General features: G+C 37.5%; 1 protein-coding gene across 3 annotated transcripts in view; it reads left to right on the plus strand.

Annotated features, from left to right (window-relative positions):
- VAV3 (vav guanine nucleotide exchange factor 3) overlaps positions 1–23310 on the plus strand; it is a 356611-nt gene that overhangs the window by 324740 nt on the left and 8561 nt on the right. For 2 of the 3 annotated variants that reach the window (XM_088022339.1, XM_028101955.2), the window contains 3 exons: positions 2501–2617; positions 3189–3276; positions 9280–9409. In XM_088022339.1, coding sequence (XP_087878465.1) covers positions 2501–2617; positions 3189–3276; positions 9280–9409 — 335 coding nt within the window. The remainder of the gene's footprint in view (positions 1–2500; positions 2618–3188; positions 3277–9279; positions 9410–23310) is intronic. The other variant, XM_088022340.1, reaches the window with a different exon arrangement.

The following is a 23310-nucleotide window of genomic DNA, read 5'->3' on the forward strand; positions in this document are numbered from 1 at the left end:
TGAGCAAATCCTCCAGAAAATCAAATCATTTGATAATATGGGACAAAAGGTAGGGAAATTAGACAGCTGATCCAGGAGGTATAGCATTTGTTTCGTGGGTACTCCAGAAAGAGAAAACTGAGAGTAGCAAGGAAATAAGACAAAAATTTCCTAGAACCGAAGGATATATGGCTCCAAATCAAAGATGCTACTGAGAGCCCAGGACAATATTGAACTAAAACATATAGCATATAACTGGAAGGCACATTATCATGAAATTTTGCAATATGGAGAAAACAGAGTCTGAAAGCTTCCAGGGAGGAAAAGAAATCAGATCACATTCAAAGAATCAGAATGGCACTCAATTGCAAGTGAGAAGACAATAGGACAATGCCTCAAAATTTGAGAAAGTAATTTCTCACCTAGAATTTTATATCCAGGCAAATTCTGAGTTAAGTATCAAGTAAAATAAAAATATTTTTTCTGGATGGGATGCTTTCTGAGTATTACAACCCATGTATCCATTTATAGGAAGCTGAAGGATGAGCTAATAAACCCATAAAGAGGGAGATACAGATTCCAGGAAATGAGAGCAAAGGGATGTCCCAGGACTATAATAATTCAGGAGGCTTAGAGAGCAAGTGGCAGTGAATAGACCAAGAGGGTGGAGGGCTCAGAAGAAATGAATGTCTTCGTAGAAAAAAAAATGGACAGGTTCAGTATATGGTGTTGAGAAGTGTACTACTGAGATGTTTATTATTCTCCTGGAGAATTTGGAGAGAATTTGTAGGACAAGTTTGAGCAAACAAAAACTTGAGGAGTTGTTTTTTTGGATGTCAGATGTTCTTTGACTATGAAAACATGACAAAACTGGTCCAGATGATGGCTTGGCTCTGTAGAGGTTACAGAAACAAGAGTGAGGAGAAGCACCATGAAGGAATGAGCATGAATGGAGAAGAAATTATTTTCCTTCCTGACACCTAAAATTGATGAATTAAGAAATTGTAGTTTGATTATTTAGAAATATGCAAGCATAGATAAAAAATAGATAAAATTCTTGAAATGGAACTTGGGATAGAAAGCTGATCAGATGGGGTAATGCTGCTTTTTTCCATATTATTACAGCACAAGTTGACTTTTAGAAACTATGTTCATGTGTTACTTTGAAAAAATGCATATACTATCTACTAATTGTGGTAAGTGCCATGGGAGAGATTAGGATACTGTAATAAGAATAATGGAGGGAAGTGTGAGATGCAGGACAACATTCTTCAGATGGGATGGTCAGAGAAGGTCACTCTAAGTTTGAGTGATGAGAAGGAATGTGTGTGGATTGGGTGAGTGTTTCCAGGCAATAACAGTCTATGGGAAGAATCTTAAGATCAAAAACAGGCTGGTGAATTCCTGAGCCTGAAAGAAGGCTGGAGACTAGTGAGAGATAAGATGGAAGAGTGATCAGAACATACTAGGTACTAATAGTTCATGGGTTATCATAAGTGCTTTTATCCCAAGGTACCACCTGCATAAAATGCCCTTAGCTCTCCTTCTATGCTTGGTGGAAATCTCACATATCCTCCTTCAACAAACTTTTGTATTTTAAATAAACATTTAGTATAAATTAACGGTGGGTATTTAAACTGAGTTACCCCATTCTATGTGTGAATCAGAGAATTTTCTGGAATACTAATTCATGAAGTTTTGAAAGAGAGCCAATCTAAACATAAAATTTTTGCCTTTAACTTTTATCGCCCCAAATCTCTGCTATATTTTGCCAATAAATGTAAAATGTGTATTTGATGTGAAAGGGTTTCTAAGGAGTATTTTACCATTGGATTTGGGCCTTTTATTATTACTGTTATTGTTATGGAATTTGAGTATGTTTAAAGTGAAGATAGTTTAGGAAGAATTCTATTATTGAAAATATCTACCTTTTAAAATTAAATTTTAGCCCCTACTAAGTTCTTAAGAAAATTGGTTATCAAAGTTGTGGATCATAAGAATTCACTTTATATCCCCCAAAATAATTATTTAAAAATAATTTAAATTGTTACTGGAATTTTCTTAAAAAGATGCTCCAAGTAGGTTTCATTTCACAGTATGCGTAGAAAAGGTGAAATTTTAGAGGGGGTGTATGTGTATACATGTGTGTATGTGTGTCCTATACATGATAGTCCCTCTCTTACCAGGCTTTTTCCTTCTTGTTCTTAAACTCCCTATTAGTGTCTCTCTAACTCAATACCTACTCACTCCTTTCTTTGTCCCATTTATTTATTTGATAGATATTTACTGGGTGCTTACTGTGCATTAGGCACTATTCACTGTTGCTAGCTTTGTAGAGCATTTGTTTTTTCACTTATCAGAGGACTTTTTTCTGCACTATTTTTTGAAGTAATATAATTAGTATCGAGGTAAAAACAGCTCAGATCTGCCACTAAATTAAAATCTTGACAGAGACTTATTTTTAGCTTCAGTTCTGTTCCAGGTATATTACCCAAATTTTCTGTGTCATTGTTTCTTTCAGGTATGCTGGAGCAATGGAAAGATTGCAGGCAGAGACTGAACTTATTAATAGGGTAAATAGTACTTACCTTGTGAGGCACAGGACCAAAGAGTCAGGAGAATATGCAATTAGCATTAAGTAAGTAGGACAAGTACTTTTACAGAAATAGATTTCCTGTTTTCATGATTGCATAGACCATCTGACATATATAACACTGAAGTTAAAAACCAAGGTTCTAATTGCAGCAGAAATAATGCATCTATCCAGACACTTCATTAATACTTGAAAATATCTGTCAGAAAAACAGTATTAAGTGTTATAGGCTGCTAATTGGCATACTAGATTTCTTTCATAACATTGTATTCTGGTGATTTGATGTGTGTATGTTTCTCGTTAATTCTAAAAATATATATTACTAGATTTCGTTTTATTTGATTTTGTTTTTCTGTATTCTCAAACTGTACTTAATAAATTGGGCATAGTGATTGGTCAAATCTAACCCCCCCTTCTCACTTCAAATATTGGTTGTATCTTCAACCAATCTAGTAAATATATTTTGTTAATTAGCTGTCACCAGTGTATTGGCATAGGTATATCTTTTGTCTTCAGAATTAATTCCTATAATTTTATTGGGGCATGCCCTCTGGTAATTATTGATTTCTACTGATTAAAAACACGTTTATATTCATACGTCATTCATTGCCCACAGGTACAATAATGAAGCAAAGCACATCAAGATTTTAACAAGAGATGGCTTTTTTCACATTGCAGAAAATAGAAAATTCAAAAGTTTAATGGTAAGCATTGATTAGTTCGTTTCAATCTATGGTCCTTATTTTGCTCTTATTTCAAAGGTCAGTTTAATTCGATCGTTTCTTAGAAATTTTGTGCACTGAAAAGTTGTTTATAAGAGACCCCTATAATTTTGCAGCAGAATCCTGATAATTCTAAGAATTCCAATTAAGTTTTATATTGCCCTACTCATATTTTTCACTGAATATTCAGTTTGCAAGTTTTAGATAACATTTCAGAGTCCACATTATTTATGATTCTTAGAACAATAGACAAATTCGGTCAACTTTCAGTGATTTGTGTTTCGCCTTGTGTTTGAGTCACAGGGCAGATCTTTCACATCCATCTTTTCTCCTCTTCCTTCCTCTGCCTCTTAACTGCTCATGCAGACAGAGGAAGGTATTTTTAATAACAACAAAAAAATTGTAGCTGGTAAAATACCTCTCACTAGGTTCATTCCATGCAAAATACAATATAATGTCAAGCAGAAAAGCTTTTTGTGTGTTGTACTATTTTAAATCATCTGTGTTATGGTTCTGCTTCATTACTTTGGACAGTTAAGTATTAACAGTAACATTTTCACCAAACATTTGGTATTTCATAGGAATTTTATATTTAAATTGAAATAGTACATTGTTACCAGGTTGCTCCAAATGAACCAAGATTACTTTATTCTTATAGTTTAAAAAATTACCACTTAATAATTTTACTAGTGCATATTATGGTTGTCATAAAAACAGTGTCTATATGGCATTATATATGCATTGCTGACAGAAAAAAAAAAGTTTGTATTTCTTTAAAAATGGTCTCAAGTCTGTTTTTCAAGTTTGAGAGTTTCTTGAGATAATGAAGAATTTGGACACAAGATACAAGATGCATTTGTAAGTGTACTTCTAAGTACTTTGAGTAACATTGGGAAGGACCACTCATTGACTGAGGCATCAATCAAATGATACATATTGCATCCTCCAGAAAACATCTCAAAGCACTTTGCAGATGTTAAACATTGAAGTTAAAATGGAAGGGAAGAGAGCCTTACAAAATAGGGCAGCTTGAAAGTCTTACCTAAAAATCTAGAACTGCTGTAGGACAGGGATTAGTGTTTTAAAGAAATGGAAGCATCTTGAGTTGAAAGAAAAGGCAGAAAACCTCTCTGGACATAAATATCACATTCCCAATTCAACAGTTAAGGATGGGCAGCAAGATCATGTCCTGGAAAATGTGAGCCCTGCCAAATTAGTAACCAGGACCCAGGCATCCTCCCTGCTGGAAGTGACTTATGTTCTGTTGGAACAAGCAAGCTGTGCACAGAGAGAACTGGACCTGAGGAGGTTTTTCCTAAAATGAAAACCTAGGGGGGAGGTGGCAAGCAGATGCACAAATAATGAATGGCAGCCCCAGCTGAGACATGATAAAAACAGGCATAGGGGGTCTCTACCTCACTGCAAGACATATCGGCTGGAGCTTTCACCTGCAGAACTTCCGTGGATGATAATGAGGCTGCTCCACGGTATTAGAGTTAATGTGAGACTTAAAAAAAAAAAAATGCTGTAGGGCCAAAGATGACTGCCAGTTTTGCCGACTTTGAAAGTAACAAAAGGAACTCCCATCCGAGGAGACAAGCAAATAGGATGAAAGGAATAGTCACTGGAAAGGGCCAGTCAATTCAGCTTTGTGTCCCTTGGTTCAGCTCCAGAAAGTTCATCAGCAGCTGAGGGTTAAGTGAAAAAGCCAGTAGATACTTCATGATCTGGATTAGTGAACATAGGTCCTCGCCTTCCTATCTCCATACAAAGCTGTGATTATAGTATAAGCAACAGCCCCCCCAGCATTCTTAACTTCTGGGTACCAGAGAGCAGTGCAAATTTCTGCAATGATGTTCTGGAAAGGGAAGTAAGAGGTACCGTCACAGAGCTAGAGCTAAAACAGGCTCTCCCCCTTATATGGTATGTGTAATGTATGTCCTAAATGCCACTGCTAGAGACACAAGCATGTTGTTCTTCCGTATCTGGAGGGGAAGCACATAGCACAGTGAGCTAAAGGGAGGGGATTCAGAATTAATAGCATAACTACAGTGAAACTAAAAAAAATTACTGAAAGGATATAATTGTAAAAAGAAAGCTAGGCAGCTGAAAAACTGTGTCTTGGATAAATATTTTAGTCAGGTTTAGCAAATAACTGTAAAAACTGCGGAAGAGACCGAGGAGCTGTAGTCTGGAGCTGTCCCTCCTCTTTGTTTCTGTTCGTTTGTTGAACCAATTTATATGGCATCCTTACCTTATGAAATCAGTATGTTTTTACAGAACTCAAAATGACTCCACTATTCTAAAGCTTTCAAATTCATAAATCCATCCATAGCAAGAAGCTCACAGTAATGCTGTCCTTTACACCTAAACTTAAAAATACCACATGGATATTTGATCAGAACGAATGGCTCCTACTTTAGTAAGCAGGCCCTTTGGAAGGGGAGAGAGAATTAATAGGCACCTTTGCCTTCACTCTGGTAATGTGTAGGGGCTTCTCTAAATCAGGATCATACAACTTCAAGGAGTTAGTTACCTTTTATCATGTTGGTGTCAACACAGTTTCTGTCATATGTGCATAATGGTCTGTGCATTGGAGTTGTTGGTTAAGAATGGTTCTGTGTCCTCCCATTATGGGTGGTAAAGTTATATGCTTATACCTATGAAACAGGGCCTGGAATTAAATTTTAATTTGGCAAGGATGTGAAATGGAAGCAAACTCCAGAACTTGTTTTAAATTAGCCAGTTTCTCCAAATAATGCAATATATGTTAAGGAAAAAAAAAAAAAAGATAGCAGGAGGGGAAGAATGAAGGGGGGAAATCGGAGGGGGAGAGGAACCATGAGAGATGATGGACTCTGAGAAACAAACTGAGGGTTCTAGAGGGGAGGGGGGTGGGGGGATGGGTTAGCCTGGTGATGGGTATTAAAGAGAGCACTGGGTGTTATGTACAAACAATGACTCATGGAACACTACATCACAAACTAATGATATAATGTATGGTGATTAACATAACAATAAAAAATTTAAGGGAAAAAAAATTAGCCAGTTTCTCAAAGAGAAGATTGACCTTAGGTGGTTATAACCTAAGCTTTTTCCCCTTGGGTTTCAGTAGCTTGGCTATTGAATCAAAATCTTTGTTTTTCTTAGTCATTAAATTCAAATTCTAAATGAATTTCTATATCCAGATTACAAGGCATTAATTTTGTTCTAATTTTCATGTATGCCAGACAACCCATGTCCAAATGCTGTTTATAAATCATCTCCATTGCCTGTTTCCTTGGTAATTGGAATGACTGACTCTCACTCATTATTTTTCAGAGAGACTTCAATTGTTGACACTGCTTTGTCAGTGTGAGATAAGGAAAGCTTAGCGATTTCTTTTGTTTAGAGTCTTCTTATTTACTTGTAGTACCTGAAGGTCAATGACTGCTAAAGCAGGGGTGGATTAGACTAAAATACAGAAAGCATAAAGGCATAAATTGGAAAAGACCCATGGTGGCACAATTTAATTCTACCCAGTCAGAAACGTGTAGGAAGATTTACCCTCATAAGACTGTAAAAATGGAACTTAAGCTATCTTCGATGCTTAGTGAAGTGATAAAAAAGTATTTGCAGCTTACCAAGCTCCATGACCCAAGGCCTGGGAAAAGTCATTTTTTCCTCCATAAAATTTGGTGATGGGTAGGTAGGAAATGATCACCAAGTCCTTTTCAGTATGATAAGTCTGTGGTTTCTTGCCAACTTCACATAAACTTAAATTCATACTAATCCATAATATTATAATGTGTAAAATTCATACTGTTTATAACAAAATTACATTGAAGCTCAAAGTTATTGGCTTATAGTTACTTTCAGGTTTATTTTCATATTTTTGCTAAAGAACATGTTTTACTTAGTTTAAATAATAAGACAAAAGAACAACACTTTGATATCATTTGCATCAGCAACACAATATATATGAATGTACAGTTCTTGCAGAGACCTTACAGCATTTTGCCTTTTATTTTTTAAAAGCAATAAATAATATTTTTGTTGGTCAGATTCCAAATTCCTTTGCTTCATCAAAGACCACCATAATCTGGGCTCAAAAAAGAAAGAAGAAACATAGATGATGATGATGATAATAGATAGAGATAGTTATAGATGTAAAGTATGTAAAACTTTGGCATCTTAGATCTAAGAAAACAAGGTTCTTGGTATATCATGGACACTTAGAAAATGCTCCTTCCCTTTTGCCTCCATTTTTTGTATTTACATTTGCCAAGCATTACTTGCTAATAGTATGATGTAGTTATGAGCACAGACTTTAGGGACAGACATCGGCTGTTCAACCTTGCACAAGTCGATTAACTTCTCTGAGACTTGACTATCAATGGGGACTAAGCCTGTCTCTTGTTTATTGTGTGGAGATGGTGCGAAGCCCTGTAAAGTTCCTGGCGTATGGGATTGTGGTGGTAGTTAGATTATTCACACGTACCAGGCACTCTATACATTCTTACTATAATCTGTGAACTGGTGCATTCTCCCCGTTTTACAGATGTGGGATTTGAAGAATCTCCATTTGCTTTACCCAATGCTTCAGCCAAACCATGCTGCTTTTTGTTTATGAATGTAGCCTTCACTCAGTCACTTTTATGTCTGTTCCTAGCCTGGCTGCTCTACTTAAAACAATCCTTTCCGCCTTCCTGGCTTCTGCAATTTTGCCTGTTCTTCAATTTAAGCCAAGCTACCTCCATCATGAACCGTTCCCTCGTCCTCTCCAGGGGGCTCACAAAAGGAAGTGCTCTTTCTCACCTTTGAGGGCCCATAACCCCTAACTTTTCCCTCAAGAGTGAGCAGTCCTAGAGGGCAGTAGCTTTACCTTCATAATCTTTGTGACCCCTGGAACTCCCCACACAATGCATTCTACAACTCATCCGAGTTTAGCCATAAATAATGTAAATCATAAATAATAGAAATCATTGATGATTCTTTTGGGTGATTTTTGGCTCAGTTGATTTGTTTTGGGGAAATTTGAACATAACCACTGAATGGAGGTACTGAGTTGATGACAGTTTGGTTTTTAGAAGAAATGAGTTACTTTTACCCTATTTGTTTTAAACATTAATAGAAGCACCAAATAATTAGGTTAAAAGTGATATTGCTTTTCATTTCAGGTATTTCTAAGAAACATTATACCTATAGTACTCATCTAATAATATGCATTTTTCCCATTATGAATTATTATTTTCTACCTAAAATAGAAGGATTCATATTTGTGCAGAATCTATGAAACCGACATCTTAAGAGAAATTTCCTGAAATTTTAGTATGGAAGAGGGTGGATGGTATTCTATTAGGCTTGGATATATTTAAGGCAAATTAGATATAAGGGAAAATGGAAAGTACTACATTTTATTGACCTCTATAAGTAGCAGATGCTATGCAGAACTTTGAAGGGCACTAACACTTCACTGTAAGCCAGAAATAATACCAGGTAGCATTTGTGGTTTATCAACTTTGGTTTACTGTGGAAAAGAACATTTAGAATCAAGTTTGTTTTTCTACTATGTTGAAAGAAAATGCAGGAAACAAGAAATGGCTATATATTCAGCAAACAGCTGTTCCCTTTATTTTTGTTTAGAAAAGCAAGTATTTCATAAATAAGAACAATAATTACTGTTCTGCAATTAAAGTTTAGTATGGTTTCTTTTCATTGACCACATCTGACTGAAGACTTAACAGGATGCTCTCTATCCATGAATAACAATAGGAGGTAACTCACATTATCAGTCAGTGGCCAGGCCTACTAGTTAGTTAGGTGCCATGTACATCTAGAAAGCAGGGAGAGATTATCATTTACCTACCCTTCTATATACTTATGGAAGATTTGGCATTAAATCAGTCATCTTCCTCTTGTATATAGTTATGTGTTCAAGAGCTCATGTGTTTGAGAATGAAAGTACCCTTATCAAAAATAATCTTTAATTCTTTTATCCTAAAGGAACTTGTGGAGTACTACAAGCATCATTCTCTTAAAGAAGGTTTCAGAACCTTGGATACGACCCTACAGTTTCCATACAAGGAGCCTGAACATTCAGCTGGACAGAGGGGTAATAGAGCAGGCAACAGCTGTGAGTACTGCAATTCAGAATACAATTTGCTGTCACTTAAGGATTGGAGGCACAAGAACATTAAACATCTTCATTCCAAATTTTGAAATATAACCAGTTAATATGCTGATCTGTTTAGCCAGGACTTTTTTGTGGAGCTAAGCATGATGGACCAATAGGTTTATGAATGTGTCTAGACATAGTTCTCTGTGCCACATCAAAGGTCATGTTTGTGTCTAGAAATCCATCAGAAGTTCAAAGGGTATGTGAATATGTAAGTTTCATAAGTTTCATACTTTTCAGTGAATTGTATATTAGCTCAACTCTTTCTAACTCATATGTGTGTGTGGTCATAATGCTGTGTGAGTTAATGGTATCTAAGTAAGGCTGGTGTGTAGCTAGCCCATCTCACCTGGTATCCCAAATCTGCTTATGATCCTATTTTAATGATTAGTTTCAGGATTTTGAAATGGCTAAAGCATGTTTCCTCTGATGCCGGTATTTACAAGTATACCTAAGTCACTTTCTGGCAGAATGAGCGCTGTGCCACAGCTGATCACAAAAGATTAGCACACCATCCAAAAGCATGTGATAGTTTGAGTGTGAGTTCAAGTCAAAACCCCTTTTTTCTCATCACTATTTAATGTCACATAATCTTCCTGGAGGTAGATATAGCATGTAAAGAGAACATTGTAATGAAAAACGCTATGAATAAAGTGTGATTTCCTTCCCTTATGTTAATATCATTTTTTTTTAAGTAAAATTCTTTTGGAGGAGAAATGAATACAATTTTATTACTCTTAGAATCTTTAGCCTGAGCAAAACGGGAATATCTAGGAGTATTTGAAAAAAGAATTTGCATCGTGTAATATAACTTTAACTTTTTTTTTTCCCTGAAAGCAAAAACTGAAAGGGAAACAGGTAACACTCAGGGCTCTAACAATATCAGTAAAATTTCATATACTTGTATATAAGTAAATATACAAGTAATATGTCACATCAACTGACAGATTTTTTTCTATTTGAATAACTTAATAGCTTTTCTCTTCACAAAGATCAGTAATAAATGACCAAGCTTGTGTAATGAAAGCAGAGCATACTTTATTTTGAAACTTTAAATACCTATTAAAAGTTATCTTACTGGGGGTGCCTGGGTGGCTCAGTCAGTTAAGTATCCGACTCTTGATCTAAGCTCATGTCTTGATCTGAGGGTTGTGAGTTCAAGACCCACATTGCGCTCCATGCTGGGCATGGAGCCTACTTAAAAAAAAAAAAAAAGTTATCTTTCTGTTTTTTAGCCCAGTGTTACCCAATTATCTTAGATTCTCAATAGGCCATAATTTTCGCTCATTTTAAAAACAAGTTTTCCTTGAAAAACAATTTTCCTACAAATATCTTTTTCTTTCCTATGAATTTCTTAAGATTCTACCAAAGTTACGACCTTTTTCCCCAAATGAAAAGTGTAAATTTCTACTGTCCTTTACTTTGCATTCCTAGCAGCAGGAGATGATAAAAGTTGCCAAGGAGGTCAGTTATACTAAAAATCCTGTTTGTTTGAGTTCACTTAGTTCTAGAAAGCCAAGATGGGAGAGGTTGGCAATCAGGGAGAGCAGATGTCCCATATTAGTGGAAGGTCATTAGCCCTCATATTGCACTGCATGGTTACTCCCAGCACTTTCTCTGTGCTTGGCACATGTAGATGTTCAGAGGATGTTGTCCAACAATGAGCAGAGTTGCCTAATCTAAAATTTGTCTCTAATGTTCAACAAAGTATTTAATGTTCAAACTTTTTTAGCCGCTAGGAATGGAGTTTCAGGCCTTTTGCCTTTTTTTTTTTAAGCAAAAATTGCATAGCCAACAGAATGATTTTGAACATCAATGTGAGCTAGAGGGAATTTTTCAATAAACAGAGTCATGCGGTCAAATATTCCCCTCCCAGATTTTTTAAGAGACTCCGGTGAGCATGCCACAGAACCCTTTTGCGATCAAGAAGTAAAAGCAGATCATTCATTTAAAATTAATCTTTGTCAGAGTTTGGTTTTATTTATGATTTATTTATTCATTCAGCAGATATTAAATACCTAACACAGGGCACTGTTCTAGGTACTGGGATATAGCAGTTGAGAAGACAAGTTCCTGTCCTTATGGAGCTTATATTTTAATGGGGACACTCCGGCAAGTGTGGGATGGGAATTTGCTATTTTTATATAGGGTGATCGTGGAAGACCTCCCTTATAAAGTGACCAGAAAGAAAGGAGGGAGTGAGTTAGCCTGTCAGTCAGCAATAATTGCACAGTGGTCTGGACTCCAAGATTATTCAGACATTACCATGCAGCACGATTATAATCTTAGATCAAATTTATAACACTATGCCAGTGTTTCCTTTACTTTATACTGACTTTTGTATAAAATAAGAACACTAAGATGGTTCTCAGGGCTACACGAGGAGCTTTAAGCATTTGGCACAGTGCTGGTACATGGTAAACAGTCAATAAATATCAGCTACACTTGATTCTACCACCACCACCACTACTAGTAACTCCTAACACAGCCAACATTTTCCTGCATTTCTGAGTATTGCTAATTTTAACTCCTAGAAATTCGCATCTCTGCTTTTATGATTTTTTAAATATACTTTATTTTATACCAAATCCTGATTGAGAGTTGATCCTTAATTAAAATACTGCTTCTATTTTTCTGCACATTGTGCTTCTCAGAAGCAGTAAGGAGGAATGCTGCATAAGGATTGCGTGGGATGGTTTTATAGTCCTTACCTCTCTTCCTAGCTTGGGTATGCTGCTAAATATTATCTAAAAATAATTTTTATCAAGAAATATTACCTTGGGATACTGGATTGGCTAGGGCACTAACATCTCCATTACTTCTAAAAGGTTTTGGAGGAAGCAGAGCAGGCAAGCTAATGCCTAGGTCCACCTGTTTTCTAGGCAGAGGTTGAGATTGGAGTTCCAACTCCTCATACCTGCTAGTATCTTTTTGTTTTGTTTTGTTTTGTTTTGTTTTGTTTTTTCTTAAATAGTATAGTCACTTTGTGAAAGAAAGTCCCAGGGCATTGTAGAAGGGTCTGCTTGCTTCTGTATTAGTCCAGGTTAGAATATTCTTGGGTAAATTACCAACTATTTTTCAAATTTGTAAAACGTGATAAGATGATGGCAGAACCACCCCATGCAAATGCAGAATAACATACAAAAAGGTATTGGTTAGAATTAAACAGGAGTCCAGAGTATTAGGCAAGGAGCATATGACAGTTCTAGGGTAGGATCCTATTGTAGGCAATGCTCTTTTCCAGAGCTATGAGACTTGACTTTTGCCTTTGGAATGACATGAGTGTTGCCAAAGGAGAAGAACAAGACAGAAAGGAAGAAGACAGAGAGCTCAGGCAGAGCAGTGGGTTGTTGTACTTCCCTAGAAACCACAGTGACTCCATGGAAGATGTTCTGCCCTGTCTGTGGATCTGTATAAAAATCCCACTACTTTCTAAAAACTGTCACAGCAAATCTGCTTTAGACAGCGTCAGGTGTATCTGTAGGGCTTATGTATTTGAAGGGCACTGAACTGACTTTTGCCTTTCTTACTCTACAATGAGCACTTAATTATTTTCAGGTCTGCTACTGAGTAGCTGTCTGACCTTAGGCAAGTCATTTAGCCTGTCTGGGATTCAGCTTTCTCATCTGATGAATGATGAACGAGATTAGATATTTTATTATGTTTTTTTTAAGATTTTATTTATTTGAGAGAGAGAGAATGAGAGATAGAAAGCACGAGAGGGAAGAGGGTCAGAGGGAGAAGCAGACTCCCTGCTGAGCAGGAAGCCTGATGTGGGACTCAATCCCGGGACTCCAGGATCATGACCTGAGCCGAAGGCAGTCGCTTAACCAACTGAGCCACCCAGGCACCCCCATTTTATTATGTTCTTAAAAAAAATAGCATCCTAGGTTTCTTTCTTTTTGTGCATGAGGGAAGGGGGTAGGGTAGAATGTTAATAGACCATTACACTAGGAAAAGTTGCATGATTAGCTATTTCATGACCCATAAGCAGACTTTAAACATTTTTCCAAGTTCTTGTTTATGGAGATTTAGTTGGACCATAGACTAGAGTTGGCTAATTAGAAAAAAAAACATTGGTTATTAGTATATTCACATAATCTCGAAGTATCTTCTCACAAGAACTTACTAATAACAAAAGGAAAAATAGAAACCTTAATCAGGTTATTAAAGTTAACATCACTAATAAAAGAACAAGTAGATCACATGTACCTCATAATGTGATGCTCTAAGAAGGCCACAGCATCACTTTGGTGGGATTCCTGCCCCCATGAGGCATAATTTGAACCTGATCATGAGGAAGCATTGGAACAAACCCAATTTGAAGGACATTCTACAGAATAATTGGCCTATGTGCTTCAAAAACGTCAATGTCATGAAAGACAGTTGTATCAGACTAAAACAGAGACTGAAGAGACATGATAAGTACATGCAATGTGTCCTAGATTGAATCCTGGGCCTGAAAAATTTTATGTATGTATGTATGTATGTATGTTAAAGGACATACATGAGACAGTGAACAAATTTTGAGGTTTTTAGAGTAATAGTATTAATTTTTTGCTGATAATTGTACTGTGATTATATATGAGAAGAAACTATCTCTAGTTTTAGAAAATACACACTGAAGTATTTACAGGTGAAAGGCATTATGTCTGCAGCGTATTCTAAAATGGTTCAGGAAAAATACAGAGATGGATAAAGCAAACTTGGTAATATGTTAGCATTTGAGGAGGTTGAGGTGAAAAGTATATGGGAATTCTTTGTATTATTCTTGCTACTTTAAGAATGAATCATTTTAGAGGTAAAATGTTGAAATTTGGAGATAATCCCATTAGCTGTATAAATCTAACAGGATTGAAAGAAAATGGCAGCATCCTGTTTCCTCCCCCTACTACCGGTGCAGGGGGAGCTCAGTGCACTGATTTATGGGTATGTAGAGTACTGAGTAGGTCCTATTTGAAACCATCTGTTCCTTACTGATGACCTCACCGTATTTGTTTATTCATTTATTCATTCCTTTATTCAACAAATATTTATACAACATTTGCCATGTGACAGGCCCTGTACCAAATACTAGAGTTAAAACAGTAAATAGGTTGGACAGTTTGGTGGACAGGGACAAATATAAAACAACTTCACAAATAATCACCAGTTTTGACGAGCCTTGTGAAGCAGAAGTACAGCTGAAAGGGTATGACAAGAGGGCCTACTTTACCTGCAGTGTCAGGGAAGGACAGAAGGAGTGATGTCTAGGTGAAATGTAGAGGATCTGTGTGGATTGGCAGGGTGTGAGGTGGTGGAGAGTGACGAAACTCCACAGTGGAGAGCTAGCTTGTGTGAAGGCCCTTAATCAGGAAGTAACTTTGTATGTTGAAGGACTTGGAAAGTCAACATGTTTGGAGCATAGTGAGCGCATTCATATATATATATATACACATTATTGGAAATGTATTAAGCTTTATAAGCAGAAAATGATATGAACTGGTTTACACTGTTTTAAAAGATCACTATCTACTCCATGATAGTGGCTTGGAGGGAGGCATGGACAGAACAGAGATGAGTTAGGAAGTCATTGCAGATGTCCAAGGGAGGAATGATGCTGGTTTGAATGAGAGTGCAAAGTGTAGCAGGACTATGGCAGATGTGGATATCTTCTGGAAGTCTAATTGATTGCATGAGGGAATCAAGGTAGCAGTAGTACAAGGAAGATACACAAGTACTTGCCTTGGATGACTGGCAAGTTGGTGAAGCCATTGACCAGGAGACAGAAGGAGATATTAATAGGTATAAAGGAAAAGGTAATACATTCAGTTTTGCACAAAGTTTTAGTACCTGTGCATCCTCAATATTTCACTAGGTGGTTGGCACCAAAAAGAGTGGTCCGGGATGAAGATGAATCATTAACACATTCATTTCATAGTTCACATAGAACATCTAATATTATTTTTACATAGGTTAAGTGATTTCCTCTGGCATATCTCATATCAATCGCACTTTGCACAGTGCCTTTGATGAGACATGTGTTCAGAAAAGGCTAAATAAATGAAGTCAGAAAATAAGGCCCATGGGAGACCTAGCAGGTATTAAAGTGCCATGTGTAGTTGATACTTGAAAAAGCAGGGGAAAATGGGACAGTTTGAAAATAAAATATAGATCAGTATGCTCCTTTTGGTGTGGTGACAAATACTATAGCACTTCTTAAAAAATCAACAAAGGTTTCATTTGGTCTCTGGGACCATACAGATGACCTTGTAGGACAAAGAGCCAGATCCAGAGCCTGGGCGGCTTCACTCCAGTGCTGTCTCTTTCCTTGCACACACATGCATCCCCATCACTCTACTAACCATCTGACAAGGTGCATGAGCTTCATTTTAGCCAGGGTGTTAGAAACTTGGAGAATTTGTATCATTCGTGTTTATTTAACTCAGTATAGCATAATAGAGCTTTCATGTTTCTGATAATTCCTGAAACAGCCTGACAGTGCCTTAACCACTATTTATTAGTTTAATCACAGTGTAATAGTGGATAATATTTATTATCTCAAACATCCACTTCATTTAGTTTTTACCTTCTTGCCCTTGAAATTCAACAAACCCATTCTCACCTACCCTTATTTTCCGATCCCCTATCTTATGCTTAATCTTTTGTCATTTTTTTCTTTGATGACTTGGCATTTGGGTCTGACTCCATTTTATTCTGATAACGTGTTTGTTTTAATCCCATTGTAATAGTTTCCTGGGCTGCCATAAAAATGACCACAAACTGGTTGGCTTAGAACAACAGAAATTTACTCTCTCACAGTTCTGGAAGTCAGAAGTTGTAAATCAAAGTGTTGGCAGGATCGGTGTCTACTAGAGACTCTGAGGGAGAATCTATTCCATGCCTTTTTTATGGTTTCTGGGCGGCCATTGGCAGTCTCTGGCATCCCAAGGCTTATGGAGACATGATTCCAATCTCTGCCTTGTCTTTACATTACCTTCTCTTCTGTGTGTCAGATCCCTTTCTTTTATATTATAAAGACACTTGTCATTGCATTCAGAGCCCACCTTAGTGCAGTTAGAACACCCCCCCCCACAAATATGGGATGACCTCATCTCTCATCTTGAGATCCTTAACCTACATCTGCAAAGACCTATTTTCCAAATAAGATCATATACACAGTTTCTTGGTGGACATATCTTTTGGAACAGGGTAGGGGGTATACCATTCAACCCATTACAAGCTCATAGTATCAATTTAAAGTTTTTCTCTAAATTTTTCCATCCTTATTTTGTTTGTTTATAACTGATTGTTTATAAGTTAGAGTGGTAAGAGGACTTGCATTATTAGGGTAGACAGGTAGTCAATGGATGGGAGTTAGAAGGAAACCATTACCTTAATACAATGAAGTGTTTTAAATGGATTATAACTTTCCTGCAGTAAGATGCACTGTCTCCCAAAGAGAAAGCACTTCTAAGCCAATGAGAGTTTCCAAGATGTGTATCTGAAACTTCATATAAAATATTTGATATGTAAGAACCCAATAACCCTGTCTGATATTTAATAATTTGATGATTAATGAAACATCATGTTTTTCAAACCCCTTTTACGTATGTTAAATTCATATCTCCGGCAGTTCTGTGAATCAGTAGCTCCATAAGAAGTGCCACAAAAGGTTTCTTTTGTCACACAGATGCACCACAGGTGCTGCTTATATGACATAGCAAAGTGACAGTTTCCCTCGAGTTTCCCTCGTTTACTTCATCGTGCAGCGCTGGCTCATGAGGTTTAATGCTCACTTGATGAGGCTTAAAAGAGGTGGTGTTTGTGAAGTGCTTAGAACGAGGTCTGGCACGCGGGAAGTGTATGTGTCTTAGCTCTTACTGTTACTGCTGCAACGGGCCACCACTTCCAATACTGTTACCCAGCGCGAAATGTTTCATTAGCCTCATCTGACACATCTTAATGTATTTATAAAGCCCTTCTCCTTGGGACTTTGGTTTCCCACTTCCATTTCCTGGGCTTCAGCTGTATTCTCCCAGTACACACACTCTTCCATGGGCTAAGGTAGTTGTAACAAATTGCTGACATTTTTATATTCTTTTTCCTCAGCATGTCTATGAGGTCCGCAGAATTTACTGTTCTTGGGCAACTGATCAACTACAGTTGCACATCTTCATTATCAGGTCATGCTGGGCTCCCCGTTTTTATTTACTTACTTCAAGAGCTTTACTAGCTCATATAAGGCATTTTTATCCTGAACCTGATAGCTTTAAAAATTAGTAGCTAGTACTCAGGGTCCCTTCAGAAATAGAGCTTACAGCCAGAAATTCTACAGATACAGATAACCTCATTCAAAGCCATCTTTTTTTTAATGTTTAAAAGCTCAAAAAGCAGCCTTATGTTTTAATATTTTTCATCTTTTATACTGTCTTTCCCATAGACCTTATGTTCTAAAGTAAAAACTAGTCTCAATCAATGTGTATACTGTTCCCTAACTGACTATAGTACTCTCACATGGCAGCCCCGATCCAAGGCTTTAGTTTTTCTAGTCTCTCTTTCCTATGGAACACACAGTTTATCTAAATTGAGAAGAATTCCTTTTTTCCTTCCTAAAATTTGGGTGAGGCTCCTGGCTTTGAGGAACAATGCCGAGAGCTCACTTTTCCTGGTATTTGCCACTGATACCAGCTTCCCCCACTAAATTCCAAGTCTGCATAAGGGAGCAGGTCTTAATTCTGCAACTCACTTCTCTCCTAATAACATGCGAAATTGAGTACAGAACTGGCTCTGTTTTCCTTTCATTCATTCCTTTATGCACTCAACATTTTTGAGCATCTACTTGCACCATATATTATATCTCTCATACCCCTGAAATGTGACCTACAGTTTAGCTTAATGTCTGAACAATAGAGAGAGATGCAGGGGCAATTCTTGTACCTTGCACCTCAGTGCCTCACCTGGTCCAGGCTTTTTCAAACAGGGACCTTTTATGACATTCCTGAGAGGTCATCCTCAGGCTTTGCTTGCACAGTCAGGTGACCTTATGTCTAATGCAATACAAAGCACTCAATTTATTTTTTGAACAAAATAAAAACTTTTTTCTTATATTGATCTAGAAACGTACTGTACCTACATACAATAGTTCATCTCTTTAGAGCTACTCAAAGTAAATATACAATATATTCTCTCTACCATGATAACCTTTCTTTTGGTGTGCTTCCCCCCTCCCCTTCTCCACTGTGTTTCTATCTTTTTCTTTTCTATAAACTACCTCAGATTATTCAGTCCCCCCTCATATACACGGTGGCCACCTCTGTCACCATCCTGGCCAGCCTGCTGGGAACACACTCAGATTTGTCAGAATTGAGCATAAAGATTCCTGTATTGCCTGACTTGCTGGTTCAGATTTTGCTCAGTCTTTCTATGCAAAGTTCAGTCTTCTCCAGTTAATTTTCCCCCTTTCTTTTCTCCTTCTTCCTCATAGGGTACAGTTCTCCCTATTTAGATGAGTCTAAAAACTTCTTTCCTTGTCTGTTCTCACCAATAACCCCCTCCATAGGTCTCCACATTCATTCATTCAGCAGTTCTGTATTGGGAAAGCATTGTTCAAAATGTTCAAATTGCTGGAGAATACACAGCAGTGGGAAAAAAAAACAGACAAATGTCTCTGCCTTTGTGGAACTTACATGCTAGTGCGGAAGGCAGATAATAGATAAAAATAAGTTCTAAGTATATTAGAAGTTGGTGAGCGCTCTCGGAAAAATAATATAACCAGGCGATAGTACTCAGGAGTGCCAGAGAAGGTTTAGTATTTTAACTGGGGTGGTAGGGGGATGAGAAACAAAACTAGGGGTTCATTTTTCCTCTTTTTGGTAGGCTAGCAGAAAGCTGGTTCAACAGTTCTGAGTTTTCTCAACAGCAGGAGAGGCTGAACCAGCCATTGGCTCCAGAAGCTCCCTTTTCTAATAGGGCCACTTGTAGGACCAGTGTCTTAGTCTGTTCCAAATGCTGTAACAAAATAACATAGACTGAGTGGCTTACGAGCAACAGAAATGTATTGCTCACAGTTCTGGAATTTGGGAAGTCCTGAGATCAAGGTGCCAGCAGATTCAGTGCCTCCTGAGAGCCTGCTTTCTGGTTCACAGAAGGCACCACATGTCCTCACATGGTGGAGGGGGCTAGGGAACTCGGTGAGATCTCTTTCATAAGAGCATTAATCTCATTCATGGGGGCTCCGTTCTCATGACCTAAGCACCTCCCAAAAGCCCCCCTGCCTAATAACATCACATTAGGCATTAGGTTTCACCATATGAATTTGGGGATAGGGGCAACACAAACATTCAGTCCATAACAGGGAAATTTCTATTATTACAAACTTGCCTAAATATGCTATCAGTCTGTAAAGCAGGCTGCTGGAACTTTGACCATGGTATGTGCAGACCGTCTGTGCCCTACCTAGGCAATAGGACAGTGGGCGTTTGGGGTGGACTCTACCTACTACTCTGCCTTCATGTCATTCCCTCCAATAAACCCTGTTTTCTCTCTGTACCACTTGGCATGAGTGGTGAATGTCCATGACTCTTTTATGGGGCATCGAAGTAATCCTCATTGTGAAGGTAACATTTGAGTCAAGACGCAAGTGAGAGAGGGAATGGCCAGTGCAAAGGAGGGAGCATATGTGATCTGTGCAGTGTGGCCAGAGCAGAAGGGCAGGGAAGGGAGGCCAGAGCATGCAGTGCCTTTTAGGACTTTAGCCTTTACTCTGGAAGAAATGGGAAGCCACTGGTAGATTTAAGCAGAAGAAAGACATGATTTGAACCTTAAGTATTGACAGGATTTTTCTGGCTTCTTTGTTGGAAAAAGGCCATGGAGAAGTGGGGGACAAGGTAGAAACAGGAAGACCAGCAAGGAGGCTCATGCAGCACCCTTGAGAGGTAGCTGAGAGTTGCCAGCTTGGAACAACAGGCAGCCATATAGGTGATGGATTTTGAAAGTGATGCAACAGGCTATTCACATCAGATGTGAAATAGACTAGCAAGAGAAGATTCAAGAATGACTAAGGTTTTAACCTGAACGGGTCGAAGATTGGAGATTTTTTTAAGAAGGGGCTCAAATGGAGCCTAAAGTCTACTCATAGCATTCTCAATCCAAAATGACTAATTTCATCTCTATATCATTTCTGTATGTTTCTGTCTTTTCACGAATCTGTAAGCTCCTCTGAAGTCAGATGCTCTGTCTTGTTATATCTCCAATATCACCTTAGCACAATACTTGGCACATCAGTAGTTTTTTAATAAATGTCTGTCAATTATTTTTAAAGAGTGAGGATTTAGAATTAAGTTCGTGTCTTGATAAACTAGATGTCTGTAAATAATCTGAAATTCCTAGAAATGTCAAATCTAATTTTCCATAACAATAGGAAAGGCCTTATACTCATTTTTTTTCTTGTTAATGGCTTTATATGCTTATACCATGCAGAGTTGAATACAAAGTAGCTGTTTGTTTTTTTCCAGTAGTTCTAGATATAAGTTTTCCTTGTTATAACTTTGAATTTCAGGTTCAAGGAGATTGGTCCATCTACCAGATGCCACCATTCAATGAAATGAAACCAATCTAAGTTATTTTTTTCAGTGACAGTATATAAAATATACAACAAACACTGAACATTTGTGGGAAATGGGGGAGCAAATTTTTGACATTATGTCTAAGACATGGCTAAGTTCTAAAATAAAACCAGGTTAAGGACCACAAATTTAAATTAAACATTCATTAAATTCTCAGCATGTTCTCTGCTGCTAGGCCATCTGTAGACAGTCTTGGTAAAAAGAGTCTACTGGATTGCTCATCAAAGTGTCCCACATAGGAACATCATTCTCCTCAAGGCCACTGTTGGGCAGCAAACTCACAGGGATCACTCTATTCATGATCATACCGTTGGCCCGATTGCCTGATATCTTTACTAATAGCTTCTTGTTACAAAAGTGAGTGTGAACACGTGGTTGTTACAACCTAGATATAGACAGACATGGGGAATGTCTATCTCATAGAATAATTAGCAAATGCTTAGGGTCATGTTCAGTTATACATGTAATGGTAGTTCAAAACTACCTTGTGATTTGATAAACCAGTACCTTAAGGAAGAGTATTGATTGAGCTTGCTCTCTACTGTGTATAAATATCAAATATTATTGAAAATTGAGTAGATTTTCATTTGGTCATGAACATGAATAGCCTAATCAAGACAGAGTTAAAACTTTAAAGCAATGTTTAGTTAGCCTTGACAACAAAAGTATAGGCATCAAATACCAATTCACGAGCACCTTTTTATATGTAAGCACTGTGTTCTTCTTGATTGATATACTTCTGTGTGCTGTGGCTCTTTTTTCTCAGTTAAGTCTCAGAACTGAATACCGTTCAACAGTGATTTGCCAGTTGATTATGGCTATGCTGATAGCTTCTGTTCCCAATTTAGTAACAGGTAACTTCTGTTTCAGTTAGAGAACGTCTGTACTTTAGGTTTTGTTTGTTTAACTTGGAAAAGTTGATAAATAATATTTGACTGTATTCTTAATAGTTCCTAATGAGGAATATTAAGTCACCATACTATGAGCCATTCACTTCCTAATATCCCACCAGTGTTAGCCCAACTGAGGGCCAGGTGTCATGTGAAAAATAGCCAGAGACACCTGCCTGAATATGTTGGTCTCTCTGAGTAAGGTTCTCCTTTGTCTGTGTTAGTAAGGAGCTCAAAGTGTTTGAGGAAGGAGGAAAGTTAGGTCCTTAATTAAAGCATGCAGTTTGCCAATGATTACTTCAGTGATAAAGGTCTCAACACAGACTTAACATTGTCTCAGAGGGTACAGATAGGAATAAAAGAGTTCTTTCTCTCAAGAAACTTCCCAAAATGATGCAATGTACTAGCAGACAGGCTATCTATAATATTAAGTGGTGAAGTGAATATTAGCCCAGGAAGTGAAAGGGATGGGAGAGAATTCACCTCAACATTCTCATTTGAATGCCACTGTTACTCGTCTATTTCTAATTCCATTCCAGGATAGGCATCTACCAGTAATTCTCACATTAGCAGCATCTTGGTATAATAGGAGAGTTTGATGAAGAAAACATGTATATGCGTTTAGAAATAGGTGGATATGTTCTCAGTAAGGATGTAAATGTGTTTTGCAGGTTAAGCCACTCTGCAAAAAGATTTTTTTTTTATCAAATACCTTATGCTGACATCATTTACATCTAGATTTAAATCCACACTTTCCAAGGGAACATGTTGTTTTATACTCTTGTCTCCATAGATGTCAGGCATTCAGATGCTATTTTGCCAGCTTATGAGAATTAAGGACCCAAAGGCAGTGAAAATTAATGTATAGGAAGAGCAACAACAGTAAGTCATGCTATAATGTGTAGAAAACTAGAAAACATCCCTACCAGTCCTTAAAATATTTGGCTAAGAGTGATGCACTGGGTGGCAGGAGAAAACTGATTAACCTTTTACCCCTAAGAAGATTCCTCAGGCATACAGTACGCTTAATGCCAAGAGACATACAGTACTTAATAGCTGTTCGGCATCTCCAAAAAAATTACAGTTATTGTAGGAATATCATTGATAGATTATGGTTCTCAGGGATGCTGGGGAATAAAACCTGAACATATTTTACGTTCTTTTCTTTGTGTTGTGCTGGCTTTTGTTGGAAGTCTTTTTGAGCAGTTAAGTGTGCAGAAGATGAGCTCAATGAATAGGAGGAGGAGACATAGGAGCTTGCAAAATTGAATACCCTCCTGAGATACTTGTCCATTCAGCAGCCTCAGTAGCTGGGCACCAGGCCTGATCCTGTGGGGATGCAGAAGCAGTATAAGAGTTAGCC

The sequence above is a fragment of the Eumetopias jubatus genome, unplaced genomic scaffold, assembly GCF_037043125.1.
Source record: "Eumetopias jubatus isolate StellerSeaLion01/CBP00866 unplaced genomic scaffold, mEumJub1_p1.0 scaffold_4, whole genome shotgun sequence".
Classification (NCBI taxonomy): domain Eukaryota; kingdom Metazoa; phylum Chordata; class Mammalia; order Carnivora; family Otariidae; genus Eumetopias; species Eumetopias jubatus.